Source organism: Pseudophryne corroboree, chromosome 5 (genome assembly GCF_028390025.1).
Source record: "Pseudophryne corroboree isolate aPseCor3 chromosome 5, aPseCor3.hap2, whole genome shotgun sequence".
In the NCBI taxonomy this organism is placed as follows: Eukaryota; Metazoa; Chordata; class Amphibia; order Anura; family Myobatrachidae; genus Pseudophryne; species Pseudophryne corroboree.
The window spans coordinates 238,595,717-238,623,326 of NC_086448.1; the positions used below are offsets into that span (position 1 = coordinate 238,595,717).

The 27,610-nt window shown below is 46.0% G+C and overlaps 1 protein-coding gene across 2 annotated transcripts in view; it reads left to right on the forward strand.

Moving 5' to 3' along the window:
- Nucleotides 1-17,835: 17,835 nt before the first annotated feature.
- Nucleotides 17,836-27,610, forward strand: part of KAT2B (lysine acetyltransferase 2B) — a 181,660-nt gene continuing 171,885 nt past the window's right edge. For both annotated transcript variants that reach the window (XM_063922198.1, XM_063922200.1), the window contains exon 1: nucleotides 17,836-18,280. In XM_063922198.1, the coding sequence (XP_063778268.1) occupies nucleotides 18,050-18,280 (231 nt within the window). In that variant the 5' untranslated portion in view covers nucleotides 17,836-18,049. The remainder of the gene's footprint in view (nucleotides 18,281-27,610) is intronic.

A 27,610-nucleotide genomic window follows, 5' to 3' on the forward strand; every position in this document is an offset into this window, starting at 1 on the left:
GAATGAAAGCAATGGACTTTAATAAAAATATCCTGTGTTCCTCTGTGAGGTCCCCATCATTATTAAGTGTCCTCTCTATTGCCTCTAATGCCAAATCATGCGGGATATTTGTGTAGAGGCTCTGAACATCCAGAGTCAGGAACGCATAGGAGGGTTTCCACACTACTGTTTGTATTAACTGCAAAAAATGAGTAGTATCCCGGATGTGGGACCTCAACAGAGGAACACGAGGTTGAAGGTGACTGTCAACATAAAAAGATATAAAGATAAATTGGATGTGAAAGAATCTATGCCTGAAATAATAGGTCGCCCAGGGGGTGCAGTGAGGGATTTGTGAATTTTAGGGAGGTGATAATATATGGGAGTGATGGGATGATGAGAAAACAGAAACATGAATTCCTCCCTGGAGATTATCCCTTTATGTTGTGCCTCTTCTAATAAGTTTTAGAGTTCCATTTTATAATCCATAGTAGGGTCTTTCAACAGTTTTATATAGAATCTGACATCCTCTAGCTGACGGAGAGCTTCTTTTACATAATCGGACCTGTCCTGTATCACTAGGCTACCGCCTTTATCGGCCTGTTTGATTATAAGTGAGGTGTCCTTTAATAATTTCTTGAGGGCCTTTTTCTCCCATTTATTTAAATTTTGGGAGCTGATGGTCTTTTTCTCATTTTTATGACATATTGTTTTAAAGTCCTCCAGTGTCGTTTTATAAAAGCTCTCAATGTGGCTGCTTTTATATCTCATGGGAAAAAACTCTGACTTTCTAGTAAAAGATGACTTACTTATATCAAAAATCTTCTTATTTGTTTGTGTAACTGACCCTTCCTCCTGTAACTCAGCCAACATCTGTATGATGGGTTCATCTGTACAATCCAGCAAAATGGGTGTCGCCGGATCATTATTTTTATTTAAATTATTACTGACAATAATACTGCACTGGACTAGCTTACACAGCTATATAGTAAATAGATATAACACTACACAGCAAAAAACTGGATGTATATCACAGGGTAATTGTACTATAAACCCCTGACTAAATGCACTCTTTCTTACTAACACTGACTAAAAAGGCAGGTAGAATACTTAAGTGTCATGTAAAGGCACAGCACTGACAACCAGGCGGCTTTACATAGGAGGATTTGCCCAAGCAGTCCCAGGAACAGTGAGCTGAGGAGTAATGGCGCCGCAGACACTGACAGGGAGTGAGGAAAAGACAGAGAAGCAGCTCCAGGGCGGGAACACTTGCTGGAAATGGCGCCCTGGGGCTGGGGGAGGGGCCTCAGGTATAAGCCTTATCCCCCTGCTGGCAAAACCACCGGGTACTGTGGGCGATATTACAATCGGTTTTAAGAGAAAACCTGACCTGCGACCATGCCCTGGTGATCTAGTGGGATCGCCTGTATCCACAGTGTCCACCGCCAGCGCGCGCTGCCCGCCTCCCACTGACCGCGCCGGATTGCCATAAAGACCGGGTCCCGCGAGCGGGACCCACTTACCACCTCCAGAAGAGCGGCCACGCGATCCTGGAGAGCCCCAGCCGTGTGTGTCTAACATGAAGAAAACCGGAGCCTCCGCTGTAGGTACCCGGCAACCAGGGCTCGGGAGTGTACAGCGCCGCTGGGGAGAGCTGGAGCTGCAGCAGTGAATGTCACAAGACATTTACCACCGCTGCTGCCCTTGAACTCTTCACTTTTTACCTCATAAAAAGCTTTTCTCAGGGCTGCTTGAAGCAGCCCCTCTGTTAAGTGTCTGCTTACTGCAGCACCAACTGACAAACTGAGCTCCTGTGCTGGGAGGCGGGGTGATATAGGAGGCGGCGCTATGCATCTTGGGAAGAAGGTCAAAGCTTTGAGCCTGTTGGTGCCTCGGATCAAGATCCTACTCTACACCCCATTGTCCAGACTTGTGGAGCTTAGTGTACCCCGCAGCAGAAATACAGTTTACAACTTTCCTGGAAGTTCACAAACTGTTTACGGTCCCCAGAAAACCTATCTGGGAGGTTTAGTTTAGGCTCCCTTGGAGCAGATGACGAGGCGGTCTGGGTCCTATGAGTTTCCTCATGCGTGTCTACGTGAAGAGTAAGGTCCCATAGCTGCTGGGAAAAAATCCAGAATCTAGCCTGTCAGAATCTGGGCCAGATTTTGCGCTTGATCCATCCGGAAACAAACGACCCAAAGAGCTACGGTTTGTGGTTGGTGATACTGTCACATGGACTACGGTGAGCTATGGGATACCTGGTGGTTCCTGGTGACACTCATGCAATTACCTTTGCCCAGTAGTCTTCTAGCCTCCTGCAATGCTAGGCTTCTTCTATAGCAGCCGCCTTTCCAGGGTGAATTAGGTCCACCCCGTACTCAGATGCCCCCAGGTTTTATATATGGACAAGGCGACTATTGGAGGCTGGGCAAGAGTAAATTGCAGTATAGTGAGACGTTCACTGGACACCACCTAGATACTGCTGCACTATTTAAAGGCAGAGAGAAATAACCGAATGCATGTGAGTGCAACAATGCACAGGTTGAATTATAATCTTAACACAATCAGTATGTACATGCAACAATGTACAGTGTGTAACAAGACGATATACATGCAACAATGCACAGGATGGTATGAATAATGAATAAACGCAAAGGCAAGAATCTGTGTGGAAATCCACACAAAACCTGAACACAAGGCTAGCTGGATCAAATTGGGAAATTAGTCAGGTAGGGTCTCAGAATTATGGGTGATTCACAGGCTGACAGGTTCTCACAAGATCAGGAACTATCACCAGCATTTGAGTCATGCACAGGAAGAGTATTTAACAAAAGCCCTCACCAATCCCTGCTGAGACTCTTAATTAACAATATCGTGCAGCTGCCCTACTGTATGACCCTGAGTGCTGAGTACTTAATTACCCAGCAACGGGGAATGCCATCTGCCTCTGGCGTCCCCGTTGCTAGGAGTCCGGTGGCTCCCAGTGCCCAGCGTCAGCCTGTTGCTAGGCGCCGGGACCAGAAGGCTTTACGCTTGGCGTCCGCTCATTGCTGGACGCCAGGCGGGGGTCAGCTGGAGGCACGGCGTCCCAGCTCCTAAGCAACGGCCGGGATGCACGCCTCCCGGTGCTAACGCACTGGCTATCTCAGATGGTGAAATAACTGGAAAGTATAGGTAAATTTGGGTATCATCTGCTTAGAGATGATTAGTTTTCCAAGTGGTATAGATGGAGGAAAATAGAGGACCTAGGACTGACCATTATGGAACTTCAACTAAAAGAGAAAATAAAAAGATGATGGGTCCAGAGAAGCAAATACTGAAAGAGCAATTTGATAAGTAGAATGAGAACCAGGATATGACAGTGCCCTGAAGTGCTAAGGATTGTAGCATTTGTATGAATGAGAGTGGTCAACAGTGATAAATGCAGTACAGAGATCCAAGAGTATTGGAAGTGAGTAATGGCTTTTAGATTTATCAGTGATCATATCATTCACCACCTCAGTCAGTGCTGTCCCTATAAAGTGCTGAGAACAAAAGTCTTACTGAAGTGAGTCCAATAGGTTGTATGAGACGAGAAAGTGTGAGTTTTAAAAACTAGACAACCTATAGCATTAAGGCAGGAGATGTACTAAGCATAGGAAAGTGATAAAGTGGAGAGAGATAAAGTACCCATCAATCAGCTCCTAACTGCCATGTTGCATGTGTTGTTTGAAAAAGGACAGGAGTTGATTGGTTGTTAGTTTATTTATCTCTACTTTATAACTCTCCAAGGCTTAGGGGGGGTGCGGCGCAGCATTTCATGGGCGTAGTCCGGACAACGCAGACGTGAAAAAAGATGGTGCTGGACCGCCTTCCAGCGCAGCCAGGTAGGGGTCGTCCTCTGATTCATAATTAAATTGCAAACCCATCGCGGGGCAGCGCAACACATATGCTGGGTGGCCTTGCACTGTGCTGGGCAGCTCCCAGCATGTGAGTAGATGGACGCAGATCTTGCCGCAGAAGCAAGATCTGCATCCATCTCTGAATCCCTAGTACATCTGCCCCATATCAGGGATCACTGTTTTTTAAATCGGAAATAAGATGGAGGAGATATGGGTCGGGATGCATCAAAGGTAATTTGCGGTCAGACCTCCAAAAATGCAGTTTTCCTGAGTTTTGGTTGCATTTTAAATATGCACCAAGCACCGGGATGCAATAGATTCTGGAGCTTGTACTCAGTAGGCAATGCCTATGGCAGGGCCGGATCCGGGGGGGGACGAACGGGGTGAACCCCCCCTAACAGCCATAGCCACGCCCACTTACATGATGGTGACGGCGGCCACATTGCCAGCCGCAGCCACCAGGTCTAGCAGCGGCATGAGGAAGATTCCAAGGTAGCGGGGCAAGCTGTCTTAGGCACACAGTGGGGAGAACGAGCTGGATGAGCAGTTCCCACCACTGCTGGTGCTGTTCAGACAGGGGCTGTGTGCTGGCTGCTCATCCATTATGGGCCCGGTCACAGCAGGAGATGGGGGTAAGCCGCTCTGGCAGCGATCCACTGCAGCAGCGATCTCTCTCTGCTGGTATTGCTCATCTTCCTCCCCTGACTACCCCGGCATCAGCACCTGCAGTAGCCAGCAAATCCCAGCATCTCTCACCTGAAGGTGGATCCTTCATAGCGGCAGCATCCACCTCCCCAGCATTTGGCTACCTGTGCCAATACATGGCACGCTGCAGCAACGCGAGCCCCACAGGCATGGATGGGGGTCGTGCTGGCTCCCTGCGCTGCTGGGGCCACCAGAGGTGGGGGCTGCTGCCAGGTGATGGTGTGTGGCTGCACTGACATCCCTCCCCATCCTCCATGTCCCGGGGCCCCTAGACCCATCTGCCATCATCACATGCCGTCACCCCCACCTTGGGCAGTGTGTGCCACCCATCGGTGTGTTAGTAGTTACATGTGCCCGGTGTGTGTGTGCTACATAAGATGTTCATGTGCAGCCCGGCATTGTCATAAATTGATCACTCACCACTGTGGGTTCTGGGTTCCGTCCGTTGCCGGTGCGGTTGCTCTCGGTGCAGTGTGGCCTTGTGGGGATGCAGCGTGGTCAGCGGCAGAGGTGATGCAGGTTCTAGGAGCCAGGAGTGTGGGGACTGAATGGCCAAAGACACCGCTGTGTGTCTGCAGTATAGGAGGCTGCCATGTTGGAGAACAAATGAGCACCTGAGAGCACTTGTGAAACACCTGTGGGTAAGTGTTAGCCAATCTCATGCTTGTGCTGCCTTTAAGTAGGCTGGGATTATGTTACTCTGAGCCAGTGCTTTGTTGTATCTACTCTATACCCTAGCTCTGTGCTCTCTCCGTGATATCCTGTGTAGTTCCAGTGGTCATAGGCGTGCGCACGGGGGGTGCCTGGTGCGCACAGGCACCCCCTAATGTCCGGCACCCCCCGCACGTCTGGCGCCTATGATCCATTGTGCTGCCGATGTGAAGATGTGGCGCCGCCAGCGGCTCTGCAGTCGCACATCTGAGCAGAGCCGCCTGCGGTAGCGCCGGAGCGGGTGCACTGCGGGCTGCGGCGCGGGCACTGTGACTGTTGGTGGGGCACTGTAGTCAGCGTATGTATGATAGCCCCTAAGAAATATGGCGGCCGCTCCGGGAGGAGGGCTGCTGCGCATGCCCGGCTGCAGCAGCTCCTCCTCCCATGGTCCTTTGCGGAGTCAGTGAGACTCCGGGCACTGCGCCACCACTGAGCCCGGACCCTGCTACCCTCGACCACAAAATGCAGGGGCGGACCAGCGCATGATGACGGCTATTTTTGATAAAAGTAAGGCAGCTTACATGTATTCAAAAGTGTCTGTGTGTGTGTGTGTATATATATATATATATATATATATATATGTTTAAGTATATATCAATGTATACATATGTTTAAGTATATATATATATATATATATATATATATATGTTTATGTATAGATGCTACGTGGATGGTGGCACTTACAGGACTTTAAAGCATGCTGCGTTCCTCTGCTGAGTTGTCAACATTTCAATTTATTCAATACATTTTCGTCAGGGCAATAATTTTCATTATGTCCTGACGAAAATATATTGAATAAATTGAAACGTTGACAACTCATACTTTAAAGTCCTGCAAGTGCCGCCATCCACTTAGCATCTATTGTTTCTACCAGAGGGCAGCAAGGCCAGTTGTGAATAGGAAGGCCAATCCCGAGATTGGGAGTGGGATCTGCGGGATCCCGGCACAAAAACACCAGGGTTTGAATCCTGGGATTGGCGCTTCCAATCACGGGATTATACTGCGTATGCGCAGTTCCCTGCTCCACTTCCCCCGGCAGCTTCTCTTCCGAGTGTGTGTAACCCTTTTTTTTAATATATATGTGTATACTAGCCCATTAGGCGGTGCTAGACACGCCCAGTAGGTGGTGCTAGGCACGCCCAGTAGGCGGTGCTAGGCACACCCAGTAGGCGGTGCTAGGCACGCCACTCCAGTCATGCACCCCCTAATAAAATGTGCTGCGCACGCCTATGCCAGTGGTCCTGATATCAAATCCGCTCCCAAGGGTCTGCCTGCAGCCTTCACCACAAGAGATCCACCAGCTTCCTGCTGTGCTGTCAGTTAATTGCTCTCCAAGTGGCAACAAGTGGAATCCCTGGAGTCCTGTGTGAGGTTTCTCTGTTCAGTGACTGCCTGCTATAATAACAGTCTGTGGAAGTTTCCACTTCATCCTGGTTCTCGTTCTCATCATCCAGTTTAACTCATTCTTCACTATTGTCATCTGCTGCAGTTTCACAGTGCTTCAAGTGTTATCTTCACAACTTGCAAGTATTCCATTCAGTATTGTATTTTCATTGCTGCTGCAATCAAGGACAATTCTTCACTGCCTTCCAGTTTAACCTTTAAGCTTCAGTACAAGTCTCTACAGTTATTAATTTATGTCTACAATATCCAGTTAACACTCCTTACAGTTTGGCACCAATCATTGCTTCATTTGGACAATTCTTCTTTCATTCACAAGCCTGTTTAAACTCAGTTGTATGAACATTTCTTCAATGCATCTCATAGTTGCCTACCCTCCCTCATTCTGCAGGAGACTCCCTGAAATAGTAGCAATCTCCCTCACTCCCTGAATAGACCAGCAATCTCCCTGATTGCACCTTATCCCTATTATGTAGCTGTTACATTCTTAGGGAAGAAAAAGAAATCAGAGATACATACAGTACATTCAAATGGGATCATCGGTGCCATTTCCCTGCATTGGTTATAAGGCACAATGATTCCTATGGCTACATTAATTTTAAATAAGGTTTCTTATGTCTACTTACAGTATATGGAACCTCTTGTAAAACACAATACACAAACAAATCCTGCAATATATCAGTGTCTTTTCTTCAACAAGTAGATTTTACTAACTTTAAGGCTCATTTACATTTGGATGTAAGTCATTTTCATGACACGCCTCTCTGGTGTAGCAGTACGCGACTGTACTTATAGGTGTTACTTTCACATCTCCCTGAAATGCTTTTTCAAAAGTAGGCAAGTATGATGCATCTTTAAGACTGTTCCTGCTTATCATTATACCATTCATTGCAATATGTCAGTATACAGATGGTGACTAATAACTTTAACTCCTTACTGGAATTGTTGCCTTTAATAAATATATGAAATGGAACTTTCTACGTCTTCCCTGTTTTCATCATACCCCAGCAGCTACACCTTTGGTTGGTCCAGGGTTAACGGATTCCCAAAAACACTCAGCCCTGACAGGCATTGCTTTATATGCTCTTTAGAGCATTAATGGACAGTTGGGATGGGAAGTGGGAGGAGTAATGAGTGTTGGGGAGGAGTCAGGAATAAATAAACCATCCCCCATAAAAGAAAAGTCTAGATACGTCCCTGGCCTATGGGCTTCTTTTTGTAATGTGCACTGAGAGTAATACAGTTGGATCCCACCCTGTATCCCCTGAGGATTTTTAAAGGGGCAATCATTTACAAGGCATGGTTATGCCTTGTAATTGACTGCCCCTTTAAAAAAATGTCCGCGTTCAGCTGTCATCCCACACCTCGGGTGAACTCGGACTCCATTACATCTCGCCCTTGCTAATTTTTTCTATGCACTCTACAATACACTACAAAATTGGTTGAGATTCCTTGTTATGTTTACATGAATTATGGATGGGTTGTTTTTTTCCTATGCCTTATGATTCATAACTATTGTTATTGTACTATTGGTCTTTAACGGACCTCTGCATAGGTCATCTGCCTATTGTCTCTCTTCCTTTCAATAAAATTTCCTTCTAAAAAGAAGAAAAGAAAATAGTGAGTGGTTTCTTGTGGGCTTATTCCTATTAATGTGCATTAAAATATGAATGCATTAACATTTTAGAACCCGACACCACTTTTTTCTCTTTTGTTAAAGAATGCTATCAATACAATAGTTTGTTTTGATAAAAGCACAAAACATCAAAAGCACTAAGATACCATATTAAAAATACATTACTCAATCACATATAATACAGGCATTCATTTCTTTTTACCTATTTTCTCACCGTATATGTGTGAACAAGCTGCTAAGCTGTCTAACACGTTTTTCTGATGCTTTGGAATTGTTCATCCCTGCCTATGAGTCCCCTGGGATTTATAAGAGTGCTTGCAGCTTGTCTGTGTGTTGTCTTTTTATGACTTATTTTATCCCTTCTCTAAAACAGTGCTTCTAAAACTTGGAAATATATTTAATAATGAGTGATGTTCCTGTTATCACTAATTACTAATCTTAAATGGTGCTCAAACCAATCACTTCCTAAAGCTTGGTACACACTGGAGCAATATTGGCTGGATATGTAATTTCCAGCTGAACCAGAACAACGTATAGGGCATATTACTCAGTCTGTATGTACAATATGCAGGTGTCTGCGGTTGCTACGGATGTTGCCCGGTCGGCCATGCTGTACGGCCAACCGGGCAAAAACACTAGCGACCTATTTCTATGTAAACGAAGTACAATGCGATATGCCGCTCCATCTTTTATTAATTGTTCTAATGTGTACCCACGATCCAATATGTCATCACGTTGGCTGGGGTACAGATCGCGCATTGCGTACCCGGGTTTACTGTCATGTGTTTGAAAAATGACAGTTAGGAACTGATTGGTTGGACCACCATTTAAGATTAGTAATGAGTGATAACAAGAATATCACTTATTATTAAGTATGCCCCTTGGTTCTCAAGGGGCATATGGATTTAACCATCTGTTTTCATGCAGGGAAGCTTCCCTCAACTATATAAATACTTTTTCTACATAGTCCCTTATATATCCAGTGGGGGCTGCAGGATCAATAATAGAGAAATGAAAAGTCAGAGCTGTTTTTTCCTTGTAAATGTTTGCCACTTTAAAAATATGGGCATTCTAGCACAAATTCCCGCACCCTATTTCATTTACCCCTATATGTTATAAAAAATATGGTCCATTTATTGTAATAAAATAATATATACAATAAAACAATTGTATACATATATAATAAAAAAAAATGTAAAACATAAAAGCAAGATAGAAAAGGAATGAGTAGATAATACCAGTATGCAACAGTTTACAGGACTTGAGCAGATAGGAAGCATACATTCTTGAAGGCTTAAGGGGGGTGCTCACGGAGCGATCGCTGCTTAAAATCTAAGCAATCTGACTAGATTGCTTAGATTTTAAGCATGATCGCTCCGTGTGTACCCCCCCACAGTGATAGCGATGCGCAGCCCCGCGCATCGCTATCGCTGGTGCTAGATTGGCCTGCATGCAGGCCAATCTAGCAGGTCGCTCATTTCACCCACTGGGTGAAACGAGCCGCCCCCCCATCTCTCCCCGCATGCTCAGCACACATCGCGCTGTGCTGAGCGGCGGGAGAGATGTGTGGTGAGCAGTTCGCTCAGCACACATCTCTCCCGCATTGGCCAGTGAGTACTGGCCTTTACTTGAAAAAGTCCCCTGGGAGGGTCGGAACGCGTGGGTGCCGGGCAGGTGAATCAGGAGGTGACTGAGAGTGAGCGGACGTACACAGGAAGCCTGGAGCTGCAGCCTGGTACATTCCATACACGTATGCTTCTAAGAACTGTCCGCCCGTACATTTTATGTGTGTTGTGATTTTAATAAACGGTATTACACTATGAACATTTTCTCCTTCTGGTTTCATGCATTCCATCGATATGAAACATTGTTAGCAGAGAAAGAAACAAAGATGCAACACTGCTGATGTGTCTATTTGAAAAGAAGTATCTTTTTTAAATTTTATGCACTGATGTAACTAGTCTTCTTGTTTTTAGTGTATTAGATGTATGTGGACACATCTTTAACCCTGGCTGAAATCAAAATACTGTATGTCCCAAAATATATGTAGAATTGTGCATTCCTGATGGCATAGGTGCCAACAAAATGTAGTGCATGTAGACCAAAATCTATGGAGTTTGGTAGGGGTTAAATATAGTCTATGTAATAATTTTACATGCATTTCAGTATGGTTAGTATAAGGGGACATTGAGAAAGAGGCAAAGTGGATAATTTCCCATTGTTTAGGTGTGAATATGCATTAAAGATCCTTTTCTGAATGTAGATAATTTAGCGATTTGTCTAAGGGGCCGGGGAGGATCAGAACCATTGCAAGGTTTCTCAACACCCTAGGCAAAGTTTAAGCCTGTCCGCCCACCCAAACCCACACACCAGACTCAGGGCACCCACCCCACAACCCAGATCCTGTCGCCCTAGGCAGCTGCTTAAAGCTGACTAACAGTAGCGCCGGCCCTGGGGATGATACAACCATACCAAAAAGATTTAGTCCCATGGGAAGAGGGAGTGGTAAGTCTGGCTAAAAATTGGGTCGGGGGATACGAAAGGTAAACTGGGTGGATGCTGTGGTATGTACCCAGTACTGTAGTTGGAGATAAAAGAGCCTTACAGAGGGCTCTAACCCACATTTAGTGTAAAGTCAGAAAAGGGAAGAATGGAGGATGGGGAAAGCAGATCAGCTATGGTGGTGGCGCCCATGGAGGACCAGTAGGTAGCATGAAGGTGAGGTACTGTAGCAAGAAGTCAAGTGCCTTTAGGGATATATTTTTAGTAGAAAGGGAAAATTCAAAATTGAAGGGAGATTGGCATTCCACACTTTCAGAACATCTATGATGTACAAAGAATTAAGGTTCAAAAAGGGTTGAGATTACCTAAAGGATAAAAAAATGGGCAGACTAGATGGGCCAAGTGGTTCTTATCTGCCGTCAATTTCTATGACATAGGGAGTAAATAGAATTTAGGTCAGAGCTGGCTGGAAGACCAGAGGAAAGCTAAGGTCAGATTGCAGATCTACCCAGGGCTCTGAGCAGGGAGGTAGAAACCTGTCACTGAGCTGAGAAAGTAAGGCTACTTAATGGTAGCATTGGAGATAAGGTAGAGCTAGGATCCCCCATGTATTTGGAGTTAGTCATATGACCAAAGGCCAGGCAGGTAGACCTAAGCTTCCAGCATAGGAGAGCATCTACCTTTTAATGGAGTCCAGTTTGCATGAGATTGTATACAGAATAGCCCAGAACAGGTACATCAGTTTGCCAAACAATGTCATTAAAAATGTTGCAAAGTGTCCAAAACCATGTGACCTCTTTCATCCAGACAGCAGCCAAAGTAGTCAACTGGTCCAATAAAGGTACATAATTAACATCAAAAACCTTTAAAATACAGGGAGGGATACAGATTCCCAGATAGGACAAAGAAAACTCCTTTCACATCAAAGGAAAGCCCTCTTCAGAGAGTTAAGGGACAGGGAAGGAATATTGATAGGCAGGGCCTCCGTTTTAGTGTTAATGAATTTGTAATATGAATCTGCACTATAGCGCTCCAATAAGGACTGTAGAGCAGTTAGCAAAGTCTCGGGGTTGGAGATGAATAATGGGACATCATCTGCAAAGAGACTTATCCTGTGGTGGCTGTATTGTATTAAAAGGCCCAGGAAGTCTGGTGATAAGCATAGTGTTTGTGCTAAGGGTTTGATAGCCAATACAAAAATCAAGGGGGCAGCTGTGTCTGGTACCATTAGTAGTTGGAAATGGGGAGGTAAAGAAAGCTGTTACTAAAGACGTGCACCAAAGGACTTGTATATAGGGCAGAGATTGAATTTAAAATGCCACTCTGGAATCCAAATTTAGAAATGACCTGTTGCATATACTGTACCACCAATGTGACCAATCAAATGCCTTCTCTGTAGAGTATTAGTTCCGACTTTGTATGTGCGGCACATTCAACCAAATCGAGAACTCTGCAATATTATGTGGGGCATCACGACCAAGAACAAAACCCATCTGGTCCGGATGGATCAGCTGGGTGAGCAATGGATTAAGATGGTTAGCAGTCAACTTGGCGTACTGTACACTGTAGTTTCACGTCTGTATTTAGAAGTGTGATGGGTCTATCATTACTGCAGTCAATGAGGTACTTACTCATTTTAGGTATAGTAATAATTTGGGCCTTGACCATTTCCACTGGGAATGCACCAAATATGCAAAAATCTTATGTAGAAGGTAATGTAGGTGAGTCTGTCTCATGGGAGAAATTAGGAAATAAGGCCCTAAAACTAGGAGAAAAAGGGAAAACCCCAACTAGCCTAGTAAATTGGGCCAAATTAGTTGCGGCATGAACAAAAAACAGCAAACTAGTTAATGTGTGAAGGTGGAATGCGACAACTCACACTCATAAAACAAACGTTGCAAACAGTAATAAGTACTATAGTAATAAAAACAGTAAATGCCTATCTATTATAAGAGTACATAGACATATTAGAGAACCCACTAGATCAGTGTTTCCCAACCTCGGTCCTCAAGGCACACTAACAGTCCTGGTTTTCGTGATATCCAGGCTTGAACACAGGTGACTTAATTAGTCGCTCAGTTATTGTGATTTAACCATCTGTGCTGAAGCCTGGATATCACTAAAACCTGCACTGTTGGTGTGCCTTGAGGACCGCGGTTGGGAATGCCTGCACTAGATAATGGGAGAAAATGGAGACTGTAGGTCAGGCATTCCCAACCACGGTCCTCAAGGCACACCAACAGTGCAGGTTCTAGTGAGATCCAGGCTGCAGCACAGATGGTTAAATCAAAATAGCTCAGCTACTAATTAAGTCACCTGTGCTGAAGCCTGGATATCACTAAAACCTGCACTGTTAGTGTGCCTTGAGGACCGTGGTTGGGAATGCCTGCTGTAGGTTATTATGAATCTAAATGCAAAAACAACCTATGGATATCGACATAATGTCCCGAGTCAGTGCAATACAAATCAACAAAGACATATAAAAAATAGCAGTTATACACAGAAAGAAGATACTTGTGGCTAGTCGACAAGGACCTCATAGACCAGGAGCAAATGGTAGTGCTCTAGGCAGAAAAGATTCCAGCACCAAAGGTCAGACTACAGGTAATGCCCATGGAGCCATAGTACAGTCAGCAATAACTGGAGAAGGGAAGCTTCCTGAAGGGGAGTAGCATACATTGGAAGACAAAAAGAAGAAATCCAACAGTAGGAAAGTTATTGGATCAGCCCACAGACGTCTAATCCGATTGAAGAGGGTGGGCAAGTGGGATAGTAGCAGTATCAACGGAAATCCATCATTTGACCCCCACCTTCAGAGAAGAAACAATATAGGAGGATCCAACTTTATGAATGAGGAGCCTGACTGGGAACCTAAAAGATAGAAGACATTATTGTCCTGAAGTGCAGCAGTGTAGGTTTGAAAGGACTGTCATTTATTAATGTTGTGAATTGATAAGTACAGGAAATGTGGGAATTCACACAAACTTCTGTACCTTCCACCAGTCTAGCCAGGGAAGTGACAGGCAGCACAGTAGTCCCAGCTAGAAGACTGTAAATATTGGAATGCGAGCTAACAGCAGTCCAGATGAACCCAGGACAGACACTGGTGCTGCATATTAGGCTCTCTTAGGGGATGTAGGGGAGGACAGATGACACCGACCTGCTGAAAGAGGGCCCAAGCAGTCAAGAGCCTATAGGGCCAGTAAACTGTGGAGTACAATGCCTCACAAACGTAACCACAGCAGCTGAAAGTGCAGCAGGGCAGGCACTGTATAGGTGAGGCTGAAGGAACAGGATCCAAAATGGCGGCTCCCCCGGAAAACTCAGTAACACGATTGGATACATCAGATCACATGACCATGCATTATTTCCCAATGACAGGACAACATCCAGCGTAACTGCACACTTGAAGTGCTTCCAACTGTCACATTACCGTCTGTACCCACATTCAACTGTAAACACCAGCATCAACTGACAGAGGCTACTGACAGAAAAGCACTACATGAGAGAAACACACATTTCTGACACAAAATATTAACTATTTTATTCACTCAGTGCGGGATGTAGTAATGGGAAAATGCGGTAAAAGGCCCTGTTTTGTGGTTTTACTGCATTACTGTATATCAGGGGTTCTCAAACTCGGTCCTCAAGGGCACACACAGTGCATGTTTTGCAGGTGTCCTCACAGAATCAAAAGTGAAATAATTAGCTCCACCTGAGGACCTTTTACAATGTGTCAGTGAGTAATTAATACACCTGTGCATCTGCTGGGTTACCTGCAAAACATGCAGTGTGTGCCCTTGAGGACCGAGTTAGAGAACCCCTGCTGTATATACTAAGCCCCGGATGCCGGGGCATCAGTACGGAGGTTAGCGTCAGAAAACGCTGGCATTACCCTATAGAAGCCTATTTGCTTCTTATCACATCAGTGCTGTCAGAGGGATCCAATCGAATCCCTCCCAGCATACCTTGCAGACTTCTGCACATGCGCAGATGGACTCCCAGGTCATAAACCCGGAAGTCCACGGACCAGCGGTCATCGCAAAGGGCAGCTCTTAGCGGGAGAACTGCCCTTTGCGATACTAATTGCATATGTTAATACATATGCGATTAGTATCAGCGCGGTCAGGGTTGGACTGGCCCACAGGGGTACCAGGGAAACCACCAGTAGGCCCCACTGCCTGAGTGCCCACTCCTTCCTCTAGGGATCAGGTTCCAGACTGTGCACTTGTATTATACATGGTAGATATGTTGCATTACACTACACTAGACTATTGTGTATTTCGAGCCTCTGTAGAGGCTGGCCACACCCCTTTTATAGGCTGGCCACACCCTTAAGTATGGGCCCCTATCACTGCATTCCCCCGGTGGGCCCTTCATGCCCCAATCCGACACTGAGCGCGGTAAGTGTCGGACTGGGGTTGGTACTTCCAGCCCTCACACTGTTATCCAGTTACATGTTTATTCATTAAAAATAATTCAAATTAAACAGCCTATTCTGAACTATTTTTCCTCCTATTCTCTATCTGTTTCCCCCTATTTTGTCACAATAGGGGCCATCTTATAAAATAGATACCATTTGGGTGTGCGTTCGTGCTCTGATATACGCATTCCTTGGGTGGTTGAACATAGCAGAGTGCCACAGCACACCCAAGAGTGGTCTATCTATCAGATAGATAGATAGATAGATAGATAGATAGATAGATAGATAGATAGATAGATAGATAGATAGATAGATAGATAGATAGATGCGTATAAATAAAACACAGCAGTCCTTTCCAAAACACCTTGGGGAGTGATGGTTACCCTCAAAAATGCCATTACCAGAAGAAATAGGCAATGACATGCTGAGCTGGTGACACTATGGGGGTCATTCAGATCTGATCTGAATGACCAGAAACTGTGTGTTTTTGCCGTGCAAGTGTGCAATCCCATGTGTACGCCGAGCTGCAAAAATCCACTGTGAGCAGTCTGTGCGCAGCCCAGGACTAACTCCTACAGTGCGATGAGAGGTGGCTGATCAGGGCCGGAGCTGACGTCAGACACCCTCTCTGAAAACGCTTGGGAACGCCTGTGTTTTTCCGGACACTCCCAATAAACGCTCAGTTACCACCCACAAATGGCCTCTTCCTGTCAATCACCTTGAGTGTGCCCGTGCGATCGGATTTTTCGCAATACCTCATCGCTGACCAGCGATGTCCTTTGTTGTTGTCTGACACACATGTGCATTGCGGTGCATATGCATGTGCAGTTATAACCTGATCACCCGCTGTGCGAAAATGGTCTGAATCACCCCCTTTATCGCTAGTGATGTACCCTCCCGTGGGTCGCTAGCGAGGTCCTCTATCGTCTGTTCATGCAGCTCATCTTCGAAAATGTTGCTATGACTATGTGCATATTGTCCAGTGTATACACTACCGAAGACGAACGAAAAGTTAAATTAGGCTTAAACCCAACAATTTGGTAGTGTAGGCTGACTCATGTATATCGTTTTGTCATTTGTAAAATTGCTCAGTGTGTACGCACAATGGGGGTAATTCCAAGTTGATCGCAGCAGGAAATTTTTTAGCAGTTGGGCAAAACCATGTGCACTGCAGGGGAGGCAGATATAACATGTGCAGAGAGAGTTAGATTTGGGTGTGGTGTATTCAAACTGAAATTTAAATTGCAGTGAAAAAATAAAGCAGCCAGTATTTACCCTGCACAGAAACAAAATAACCCACCCAAATCTAACTCTCTCTGCAAATGTTATATCTGCCCCCCCCCCCCCCCCCCTCCAGTGCACATGGTTTTGCCCAATTGCTAAAAAACTTGCTGCTGTGATCAACTCAGAATTACCCCCAATACCGTTTATCCGGAAGTTCCAGGAAGTTCAAGGGAAATTGTGAGTAACATTGTATTGTTTGCATGTCATCGAGTGTGTACCCAGCTTTATTTAACATATCGCTCGCCGTTGGTAGCACTGGACTGAAATTGAGCTGCATGTACAAACGGTAGGGGACCTCGCTAGCGACCCGCAGCAGCGAGCATTGCTAGTGACATAGGGGGTCATTCCGAGTTGTTCGCTCGCAAGCTGCTTTTAGCAGCTTTGCACACGCTAAGCCGCCGCCTACTGGGAGTGAATCTTAGCTTATCAAAATTGCGAACGAAAGATTAGCAGAATTGCGAATAGACACTTCTTAGCAGTTTCTGAGTAGCTCCAAACTTACTCGGCATCTGCGATCAGTTCAGTGCTTGTCGTTCCTGGTTTGACGTCACAAACACACCCAGCGTTCGCCCAGACACTCCTCCGTTTCTCCAGCCACTCCCGCGTTTTTCCCAGAAACTGTAGCGTTTTTTCACACACTCCCATAAAACGGCCAGTTTCCGCCCAGAAACACCCACTTCCTGTCAATCACATTACGATCACCAGAACGAAAAAAAAACCTCGTAATGCCGTGCGTAAAATTCCTAACTGCAAAGCAAATTTACTTGGCGCAGTAGCAGTGCGGACATTGCGCATGCGCAGTAGCGACTAATCGCTCCGTTGCGAGAAAAAAATAACGAGCGAACAACTCGAAATGACCCCCATAGTGCATACATGCTAGACGATAAAACAAATTTGTTGGAACGATGTGTCATTATTGGCAAATTCGTATAAAATGTTGTCTAGTGTGTACCCAGCTTTACAGTGCGAATGGAATTACACATTAGTTACATTTCTGCTGTTTGTTTTGCAGATACATGGAGCCACTCCAGTGAGGATTAATGTCACCAGTAACCTTACTCCTACTCTTAGTGACCTTGTAAATAAATATAAAAAAATGGTAACTTTATTATGTAATAAAAAGAAAGAAACCGATGAACCTGTATAAATGGTATTTAGTCTCACAAATGAATTGATGCAGTTTCCTTTTACATGGAGGGAAATATGAGAGAGCCCGGGGGAGGGGGACACAGAGAGTGGGAGAACACGGAGAGAGGGGGGACAGAGAGGGGGAGAATGATGAGGAGGAGGGGGTGATGATGAGCCGGAATGGGAGAAGAAGTGGACAGTAGAGAGGACAAGCAGTGAGGAGGAGGTAGTAGGCCCGGGAAGGAGGAGGAGAGAGGCGGTGATGTGCTGCTGCTGCTGTAGCTGCCTCCCTGCTGGGGGAGCGGCAGGAGATCTCGTCACCTAGCCCAGGGATCTGTGCACCGGAGGAGGGAAAGGGGGGATTCTCCTCCCCGGGCAGGGTCCAGGGCTTCTGCCATGTCGGAGGCGGCTGCAGAGGCAGGCTCCGGCGGCAGCTCGGCCAGTGCGGGGTCTCCGGCCGTGGTAGCCCCAGCGGCAGCTGCTGGAGCACCCCGGGGAGCTGAGAGTCCGGCTGGGGGAGGCGCAGTGGTAGCAGCGCCGCTCAGAATCGCCGCGAAGAAGGGGCAGCTCCGCTCCGCTCCCCGGGCTAAGAAGCTGGAGAAGCTGGGAGTGTACTCAGCGTGTAAGGTAACGGGGGCTGTGTGTGAGTGTGACACAGTAGTGTGTGTGTGTCACAGCAGTGTGCGAGTGTGATGACAGCAGGGCACAATCACACCCACAACGACACAGCATCACTATTTCCTCACACTGCACTCATCACCACTGACCCTGTGTTTAGTAACAGATGTGCTGACACTATTGCGGGGTAGTAAAGTAATAACAACAATAACACATCCCAACTGTGTACATAAACAAGTGTGCTGACACTACATATTATATAGCAGGGTAGTAATAACAATAACACTCACATTACAACTGTGTATATAAACAAATGTGCTGACACTACATATTATATAGCAGGGTAGTAATAACAATAACACTCACATTACAACTGTGTATATAAACAAATGTGCTGACACTACATATTATACAGCAGGGTAATGATAACATCCGTAACACTCACACCACTACTGTGTATATAAACAAATGTGCTGACACTACATATTATATAGCAGGGTAGTAATAACAATAACACTCACATTACAACTGTGTATATAAACAAATGTGCTGACACTACATATTATATAGCAGGATAGTAACAACAACAACAACACATCACAACTGTGTATATAAACAAGTGTGCTGACACTACATATTATATAGCAGGGTAGTAATAACAATAACACATCACAACTGTGTATATAAACAAATGTGCTGACACTACATATTATACAGAAGGGTAATGATAACATCCGTAACACTCACACCACTACTGTGTATATAAACAAATGTGCTGACACTACATATTATATAGCAGGGTAGTAATAACAACAACAATAACAACACTCACATCACAACTGTGTATATAAACAAATGTACTGACACTACATAATATTATATAGCAGGATAATAACACTCATAACAATAACATCATAACTGTATATAAACAAATGTGCTGACACTATAGCAGGGTAATAATAACACTAAGACATACTGTGTATAGTAACACATTTGCTGACTCTACTTATCATATAGCAGGATAATAAAAACAGCACTCAGATAACATAACTGTGTATAGTAACACGTGGTGACACTACATATCAGCAGAATAAATAATAACACGGATACATCATGCACTACTGTAAGAACAATATTGCTGACACAGCAAACACCCTCCCACTACTATCACTGTGCTATTGTCATGGTTCACAGAGTTATATAATACACAGTACAGCCACACACAGCACTGGCTGTACTATTGATGGTCACCACTGTATATTGCTGTGATGAAATGTAGTTAGCCTACTGTAAAATGGTTCTATTTACATAGCAGCAACTCCATGTGGTAGAGTAATAGAATACTTCTGTCATACCTGCATGAGGTTTTATAACAATAATATTGACAAATTGCATATGCATTCTGTGACGTTAAAGAAACACTCTGCAGGACACTTTTGTACAGGTATACTATATAGTAATTATACAAGACATGTAACAAAGCTGTTAGTGTGAAGACATTTTAGAGAGGGCACTTTCATGTTTAAGTTCATAACTATCTGACATGTCTAAACACATTGCCAACATTTTTGAATTGATCTTTATAAATGAACAAATCCACAGGCTCAGGAACGTGTCTGGCTGTAAATATCATATAATCCTCCCCATATATTATTGTGTTAGCATCTATTTTAGTTAGTCATAAAAGTTTTGTGATGCTTGTGCCTGATGTCTGCCTCAGGGCCGGTTCTAGACCTTGTGGCGCCCAGGGAAAAAGTTTCCTGTGGGGCCCCTCACCAGGTAAAATACAGTTGGTGCGCGCGCCCCAAAACAGGGGCATGGCTTCTTCATAGGGAAGGGGCATGCCCACAGTTATCCCCCTGTAGTTGTGCCCCCAGTAGCTGTTCCCCCAGTAGCAGTGCCACCTTTAGTAGAGCCCCCTGTAGTTGTGCCCCCAGTAGCTGTTCCCCCTGTAGCTGTTCCCCCTGTAGCAGTGCCACCTTTAGTTGTGCCCCCAGTAGCTGTTCCCCCTGTAGCAGTGCCACCTTTAGTAGAGCCCCCTGTAGCTGTGCCCCCTGTAGCTGTGTCCCCTTGTAGCAGTGCCCCCTGTAGCAGTGTCCCCGGTAGCTGTGCCCCCAGTATTTGACCCTAAAGCGCCGCTTTAAAACCATAAAAAAAAACTAAAAAAAACAAACCAATACTTACCAGCCTCGGTCCTGCTTCCGGACCGCTGCTGTCTCTTGGCGCCGGCTCCTCTTTATGGGAGAGCCGCAGCGCCGCACTGACACTAGGGGTCAATTTTGACCTCTAGCGTCAGTCAGCGACGCTGGCTGCAGCGGGCGCATACTGCGCTCGCTGCAGCCGGGGAGCGGAGAGGGAGGGTGGATTAGAAGCGGCTCTTGCCACGGCGGCGCCCTTGGGATAGCGGCTCCCCGGGCAAAAAGCCTGCTTGCCCGTGTCAAGAGCCGCTACTGGGCTGCCTTGCCTGTCTGTACCTGAATGCAGGAAACATTATTATTATTATTATTATTATTATTATATATTTTTCTCTAACGTCCTAGTGGATGCTGGGGACTCCGTAAGGACCATGGGGATAGACGGGCTCCGCAGGAGACATGGGCACTTTAAGAAAGAATTTAGGTTCTGGTGTGCACTGGCTCCTCCCTCTATGCCCCTCCTCCAGACCTCAGTTTGATACTGTGCCCAGACGAGCTGGGTGCTTTTCAGTGAGCTCTCCTGAGTTCGCTGAGAGAAACTATTTTGTTAGGTTTTTTATTTTCAGGGAGCTCTGCTGGCAACAGACTCCCTGCATCGTGGGACAGAGGGGAGAGAAGCAGCCCTACTCTGAAGCTAGGTCCTGCTTCTTAGGCTACTGGACACCATTAGCTCCAGAGGGATCGTACGCAGGATCTCACCCTCGCCGTCCGATCCCAGAGCCGCGCCGCCGTCCCCCTCGCAGAGCCGGAAGACAGAAGCCGGGAGTGTATGAGAAGCAAGAAGACTTCAAATCGGCGGCAGAAGACTCCGTTCTTCACTGAGGTAACGCACAGCACTGCAGCTGTGCCCCATTGCTCCCACACACCTCACATACTCCGGTCACTGTAAGGGTGCAGGGTGCAGGGCGCAGGGGGGGGCGCCCTGGGCAGCATTTGGATCCTCTTTTTGGCAAAAGTAAACATATATATATATATACAGTTGGGCACTGTATATATGTATGAGCCCCCGCTAAGAAAATGCATATTTAAGCGGGACAGAACCCCGCCGTCGAGGGGGCGGGGCTTCTTCCTCAGCACTCACCAGCGCCATTTTTTCTCCACAGCTCCGCTGAGAGGAAGCTCCCCAGGCTTTTCCCTGCAGATTCACGGTAGAAGAGGGTAAAAAGAGAGGGGGGGGGGGGGGCACATAAATTAGGCGCAAAAACACAATGTAAACAGCAGCTACTGGGTTAACATTAAGTTACTGTGTTATTCCTGGGTTATAGCGCTGGGGTGTGTGCTGGCATACTCTCTCTCTGTCTCTCCAAAGGGCCTTGTGGGGGAACTATCTTCAAAAAGGGCATTCCCTGTGTGTGTGGTGTGTCGGTACGCTTGTGTCGACATGTCTGATGAGGAAGGCTATGTGGAAGCAGAGCCGGGAGCAAGTGAATGTGGTGTCTCCGCCGACGGCGCCGACACCTGATTGGATGGATATGTGGAAGGTTTTAAATGATAATGTTAATTCCTTGCATAAGAGGTTAGATAAAGCTGAAGCCTCAGGACAGTCAGGGTCCCAACCCGTGCCTGATCCTATGTCGCAGAGGCAGCCAGGGTCTCAGAAGCGCCCACTATCCCAAATTGTTAACACAGATACCGACATGGATTCTGATTCCAGTGTCGATGACGATGATGCAAAGTTACAGCCAAAGTTGGCTAAATCACTCCGATATATGATTATGCAATTAAGGATGTTTTGCACATCACAGAGGAAACCCCTGTCCCTGACACAAGGGTTTATATGTATAAGGGAAAGGAACCTGAGGTAACTTTTCCCCCCTCACACGAACTGAATGAGTTATGTGAAAAAGCTTGGGAATCTCCAGATTAAAAAATGCAGATTTCCAAACGGATACTTATGGCGTATCCTTTCCCGCCAACGGACAGGTTACGATGGGAATCCTTCCCTAGGGTGGACAAAGCTTTAACACGCTTATCCAAAAAGGTAGCCCTGCCGTCCCAGGATACGGCTACCCTCAAGGATGCTGCTGATCGCAAACAGGAGGGTACCCTGAAGTCCATTTATACACATTCAGGTACCTTGCTCAGACCGGCAATCGCGTCGGCCTGGGTCTGTAGTGCAGTAGCGGCATGGACTGATACCTTATCAGAGGAGTTGGATACCCTAGATAGGGATACTGTATTATTGACCCTGGGGCATATTAAAGACGCTGTTCTTTATATGAGAGATGCTCAAAGAGACATTAGTCTACTGGGTTCTAGAATAAATGCTATGTCAATTTCTGCCAGAAGGGTCCTGTGGACTCGGCAATGGACAGGTGATGCCAACTCAAAAAGGCATATGGAGGTTTTACCTTATAAGGGTGAGGAATTGTTTGGGGAGGGTCTCTCGGACCTGGTCTCCACAGCTACTGCTGGAAAGTCAAATTTTTTGCCATATGTTTCCTCACAGCCTAAGAGAGCACCGTATTATCAAATGCAGTCCTTTCGATCACAGAAAAACAAGAAAGTCCGAGGTGCGTCCTTTCTTGCCACAGGCAGGGGCAGAGGAAAGAAGCTGCACAACGCAGCTAGCTCCCAGGAACAGAAGTCCTCCCCGGCCTCTACAAAATCCGCCGCATGACGCTGGGGCTCCAGAAGCGGGGCTAGGCCCGGTGGGGGCGCGTCTTCGAAATTTCAGCCACAAGTGGGTTCACTCCCAGTTGGATCCCTGGGCAATAGAGATTGTGTCTCAGGGATACAAGCTGGAATTTGAGGAAATGCCACCTCACCGATACCTCAAATCGGCCATGCCAGCTTCCCCCCACGAGAGGGAAATAGTGTTAACTGCAATTCACAAATTGTATCTTCAACAGGTGGTGGTCAAGGTTCCCCTCCTCCAACAAGGAAGGGGTTATTATTCGACCATGTTTGTAGTCCCGAAACCGGACGGTTCGGTCAGACCCATATTGAATTTAAAATCCCTGAACATATACCTGAAAAGGTTCAAGTTCAAGATGGAATCGCTGAGAGCGGTCATCGCAAGCCTGGAAGGGGGGGATTTTATGGTGTCTCTGGACATAAAGGATGCATACCTTCATGTCCCCATTTATCCACCTCATCAGGCGTACCTCAGATTTGTGGTACAGGATTGTCATTACCAATTTCAGACGTTGCCGTTTGGTCTCTCCACGGCACCGAGAATATTTACCAAGGTAATGGCGGAAATGATGGTACTCCTGCGGAAGCAAGTAGTCACAATTATCCCATAGTTGGACGATCTCCTCATAAAAGCGAGATCAAGAGAGCAGTTGCTGATCAGCGTAGCACTTTCTCTGGAAGTGTTACGGCAACACGGCTGGATTCTAAATATTCCAAAGTCGCAGTTGGTTCCTACGACTCGTCTGCCTTTCCGGGGCATGATTCTAGACAGACCAGAAAAAGGTTTATCTCCCGATGGAGAAAGCTCAGGAACTCATGACACTGGTCAGGAACCTATTAAAACCAAAACAGGTGTCAGTGCATCACTGCACTCGGGTCCTGGGAAAGATGGTGGCATCATACAAAGCCATTCCCTTCGGCAGGTTCCATGCGAGGACCTTTCAATGGGACTTACTGGACAAGTGGTCCGGATCACATCTTCAGATGCAACGGTTAATCACCCTTTCCCCCAGGGCCAGGGTGTCACTCCTGTGGTGGCTACAGAGCGCTCACCTTCTCGAGGGCCGCAGATTCGGCATTCAGGACTGGGTCCTGGTGACCACGGATGCAAGCCTCCGAGGTTGGGGTGCAGTCACACAGGAAAGAAATTTCCAAGGTCTGTGGTCAAGTCAAGAGACTTGCCTTCACATCAACATCCTGGAATTAAGGGCCATATACATCGCCCTATGTTAAGCGGAGACCCTGCTTCACGACCAACCGGTTCTGATTCAGTCAGACAACATTACCGCAGTAGCTCATGTAAACCGTCAAGGCGGCACAAGGAGCAGGGTGGCGATGGCGGAAGCCACCAAGATTCTTCGCTGGGCGGAGAATCACGTAAGTGCACTGTCAGCAGTGTTCATCCCGGGAGTGGACAACTGGGAAGCAGACTTCCTCAGCAGACACGACCTCCACCCGGGAGAGTGGGGACTTCATCAGGAAGTCTTCGCACAGATTACAAGTCGGTGGGAACTGCCACAGGTGGACATGATGGCATCCCGCCTCGACAAAAAGCTACAGAGGTATTGCGCCAGGTCAAGAGACCCTCAGGCGATAGCTGTAGACGCCCTGGTGACACCGTGGGTGTTCCAGTCGGTCTATGTATTTCCTCCTCTTCCTCTCATACCCAAGGTGCTGAGGATAATAAGAAAAGGAGGAGTGAGAACAATACTCATTGTTCCAGATTGGCCACGAAGGACTTGGTATCCAGATCTGCAAGAAATGCTCACGGAGGACCCGTGGCCTCTTCCTCTAAGACAGGACCTGTTGCAACAGGGGCCCTGTCTGTTCCAAGACATACCGCGGCTGCGTTTGACGGCATGGCGGTTGAACGCCGGATCCTAGCAGAGAAAGGCATTCCGGATGAGGTCATTCCTATGCTGATAAAGGCTAGGAAGGATGTGACAGCTCAACATTATCACCGTATATGGCGAAAATATGTTGCTTGGTGTGAGGCCAGGAATGCTCCTACGGAGGAATTCCAGCTGGGCCGTTTCCTTCACTTCCTACAGTCCGGAGTGAATTTGGGCCTAAAATTGGGTTCCATTAAGGTCCAGATTTCGGTCCTATCCATTTTCTTTCAAAAGGAGTTGGCTTCTCTACCTGAAGTTCAGACGTTTGTAAAGGGAGTGCTGCATATTCAGCCCCCTTTTGTGCCTCCAGTGGCACCTTGGGATCTTAACGTGGTGTTGAGTTTCCTGAAATCCCACTGGTTTGAACCACTCAAAACGGTGGAGTTCAAATATCTCACGTGGAAGGTGGTTATGCTATTAGCCTTGGCTTCGGCTAGGCGTGTGTCAGAATTGGCGGCTTTGTCATATAAAAGCCCCTATCTGGTTTTCCATGCGGATAGATCAGAATTGCGGACCCGTCCACAATTTCTGCCGAAAGTGGTTTCATCCTTTCATATAAACCAACCTATTGTGGTGCCTGTGGCTACTACTGACTTGGAGGATTCCGAGTTACTTGATGTGGTCAGGGCTTTGAAGGTTTATGTAGCCAGAACGGCTAGGGTCAGGAAAACAGAGTCTTTGTTTATCCTGTATGCTTCCAACAAGCTTGGTGCTCCTGCTTCAAAGCAAACTATTGCTCGCTGGATCTGTAACACGATTCAGCAGGCTCATTCTGCGTCTGGATTGCCGCTGCCAAAATCAGTTAAGGCCCATTCCACTAGGAAGGTGGGCTCTTCTTGGGCGGCTGCCCGAGGGGTCTCGGCATTACAGCTTTGCCGAGCGGCTACTTGGTCAGGTTCAAACACTTTTGCAAAGTTCTACAAGTTTGATACCCTGGCTGAGGAGGACCTTGTGTTTGCTCAATCGGTGCTGCAGAGTCATCCGCACTCTCCCGCCCGTTTGGGAGCTTTGGTATAATCCCCATGGTCCTTACGGAGTCCCCAGCATCCACTAGGACGTTAGAGAAAATAAGATTTTACTTACCGGTAAATCTATTTCTCGTAGTCCGTAGTGGATGCTGGGCGCCCGTCCCAAGTGCGGACTTCTTCTGCAATACTTGTATATAGTTATTGCTTCAATAAGGGTTAAGTTATGGTTGCATCAGGGTTTGACCTGATGCTCTGTTATTTGTCATACTGTTAACTGGTTGTTATCACATGTTATATGGTGTGATTGGTGTGGCTGGTATGAATCTTGCCCTGGATTAACAAAATCCTTTCCTTGTACTGTCAGCTCTTCTGGACACAGTTTCTCTAACTGAGGTCTGGAGGAGGGGCATAGAGGGAGGAGCCAGTGCACACCAGAACCTAAATTCTTTCTTAAAGTGCCCATGTCTCCTGCGGAGCCCGTCTATCCCCATGGTCCTTACGGAGTCCCCAGCATCCACTACGGACTACGAGAAATAGATTTACCGGTAAGTAAAATCTTATTTTTTCTTTTTATTTATATATATATATATATATATATATATATATATATATATATATATATGTGTGTATGTATGTATGTATATATATATATATATATATATATATGTGTGTGTGTGTGAAAAACTCATGTTGACCTAATGACTGTCGACCTAAGGACCGGATACCATATAAAGCGTTACTGTGTCAAACAACTGCTACCATGGAATAAGAAGCATCATAATACCCCTTTATTAAGCTGGGTACATACCTTCCTAATGTACGTTCCATTGACTCGGCGATGTGATGTAATAACACATTGTACTGCCATACACACTAAAGGATTTGCTTTATGACTGTGTGATGTATTATTAAATTTTGCATGTGACAGCTGCGGCACTTTAAAAGAGAACTGATCTCTAACTTTATTCAGTGAACAGAATATTCTGTAATTCTGGCGCAGTCACTATTTCATGTTTTATCTCAAAGTGGTATTTGACCAACTAGCAATCTGTCTCATTGACTTGCAACAAGTGTGGAATAATTCTGATTGATTGACTATTTATTAGCGCCGAGAGTTGGGGTACTTTTAGTATCCTTATATATTTTTTTCCGATAGTGTGTACCCAGCTTTACACAGAATACGATTATAAATGAATTCAACCTGCGTTGCACTTTTTCACACCACACTTTGATTGCAGGAAAATCCCTGGTCTTTGCCAAACACACTAGACCATTGCCTATCTTGTGTGGCAGTGTTATCATGATACTACATCATTAAAGGTGGACATTTCAACATCTTTTTACAGTGCATTCAACATGACCGATGATATAAGTAACTAGCACCTTGAACTGTACCTATAATTTGTCTTTTTTCTCTTCCACTTCAGTGGACACTATCTTTCACTCAAGAATCTTGACAATTCTCCATTGCTTTTGTTGAGCAGCTTGTATTTTGTATCATACTGCTACGCCTCTACGTAATAAGTGATGTTTCTTGGTCATGACCTTGGTACTACTTTTAATACCGCAGCAAACCTGGGTTAGAGTAGGGATGTTTACCTGGGTCGGATAACTTACATTGGTGCAGATGTATTAACGTGGAGAAGG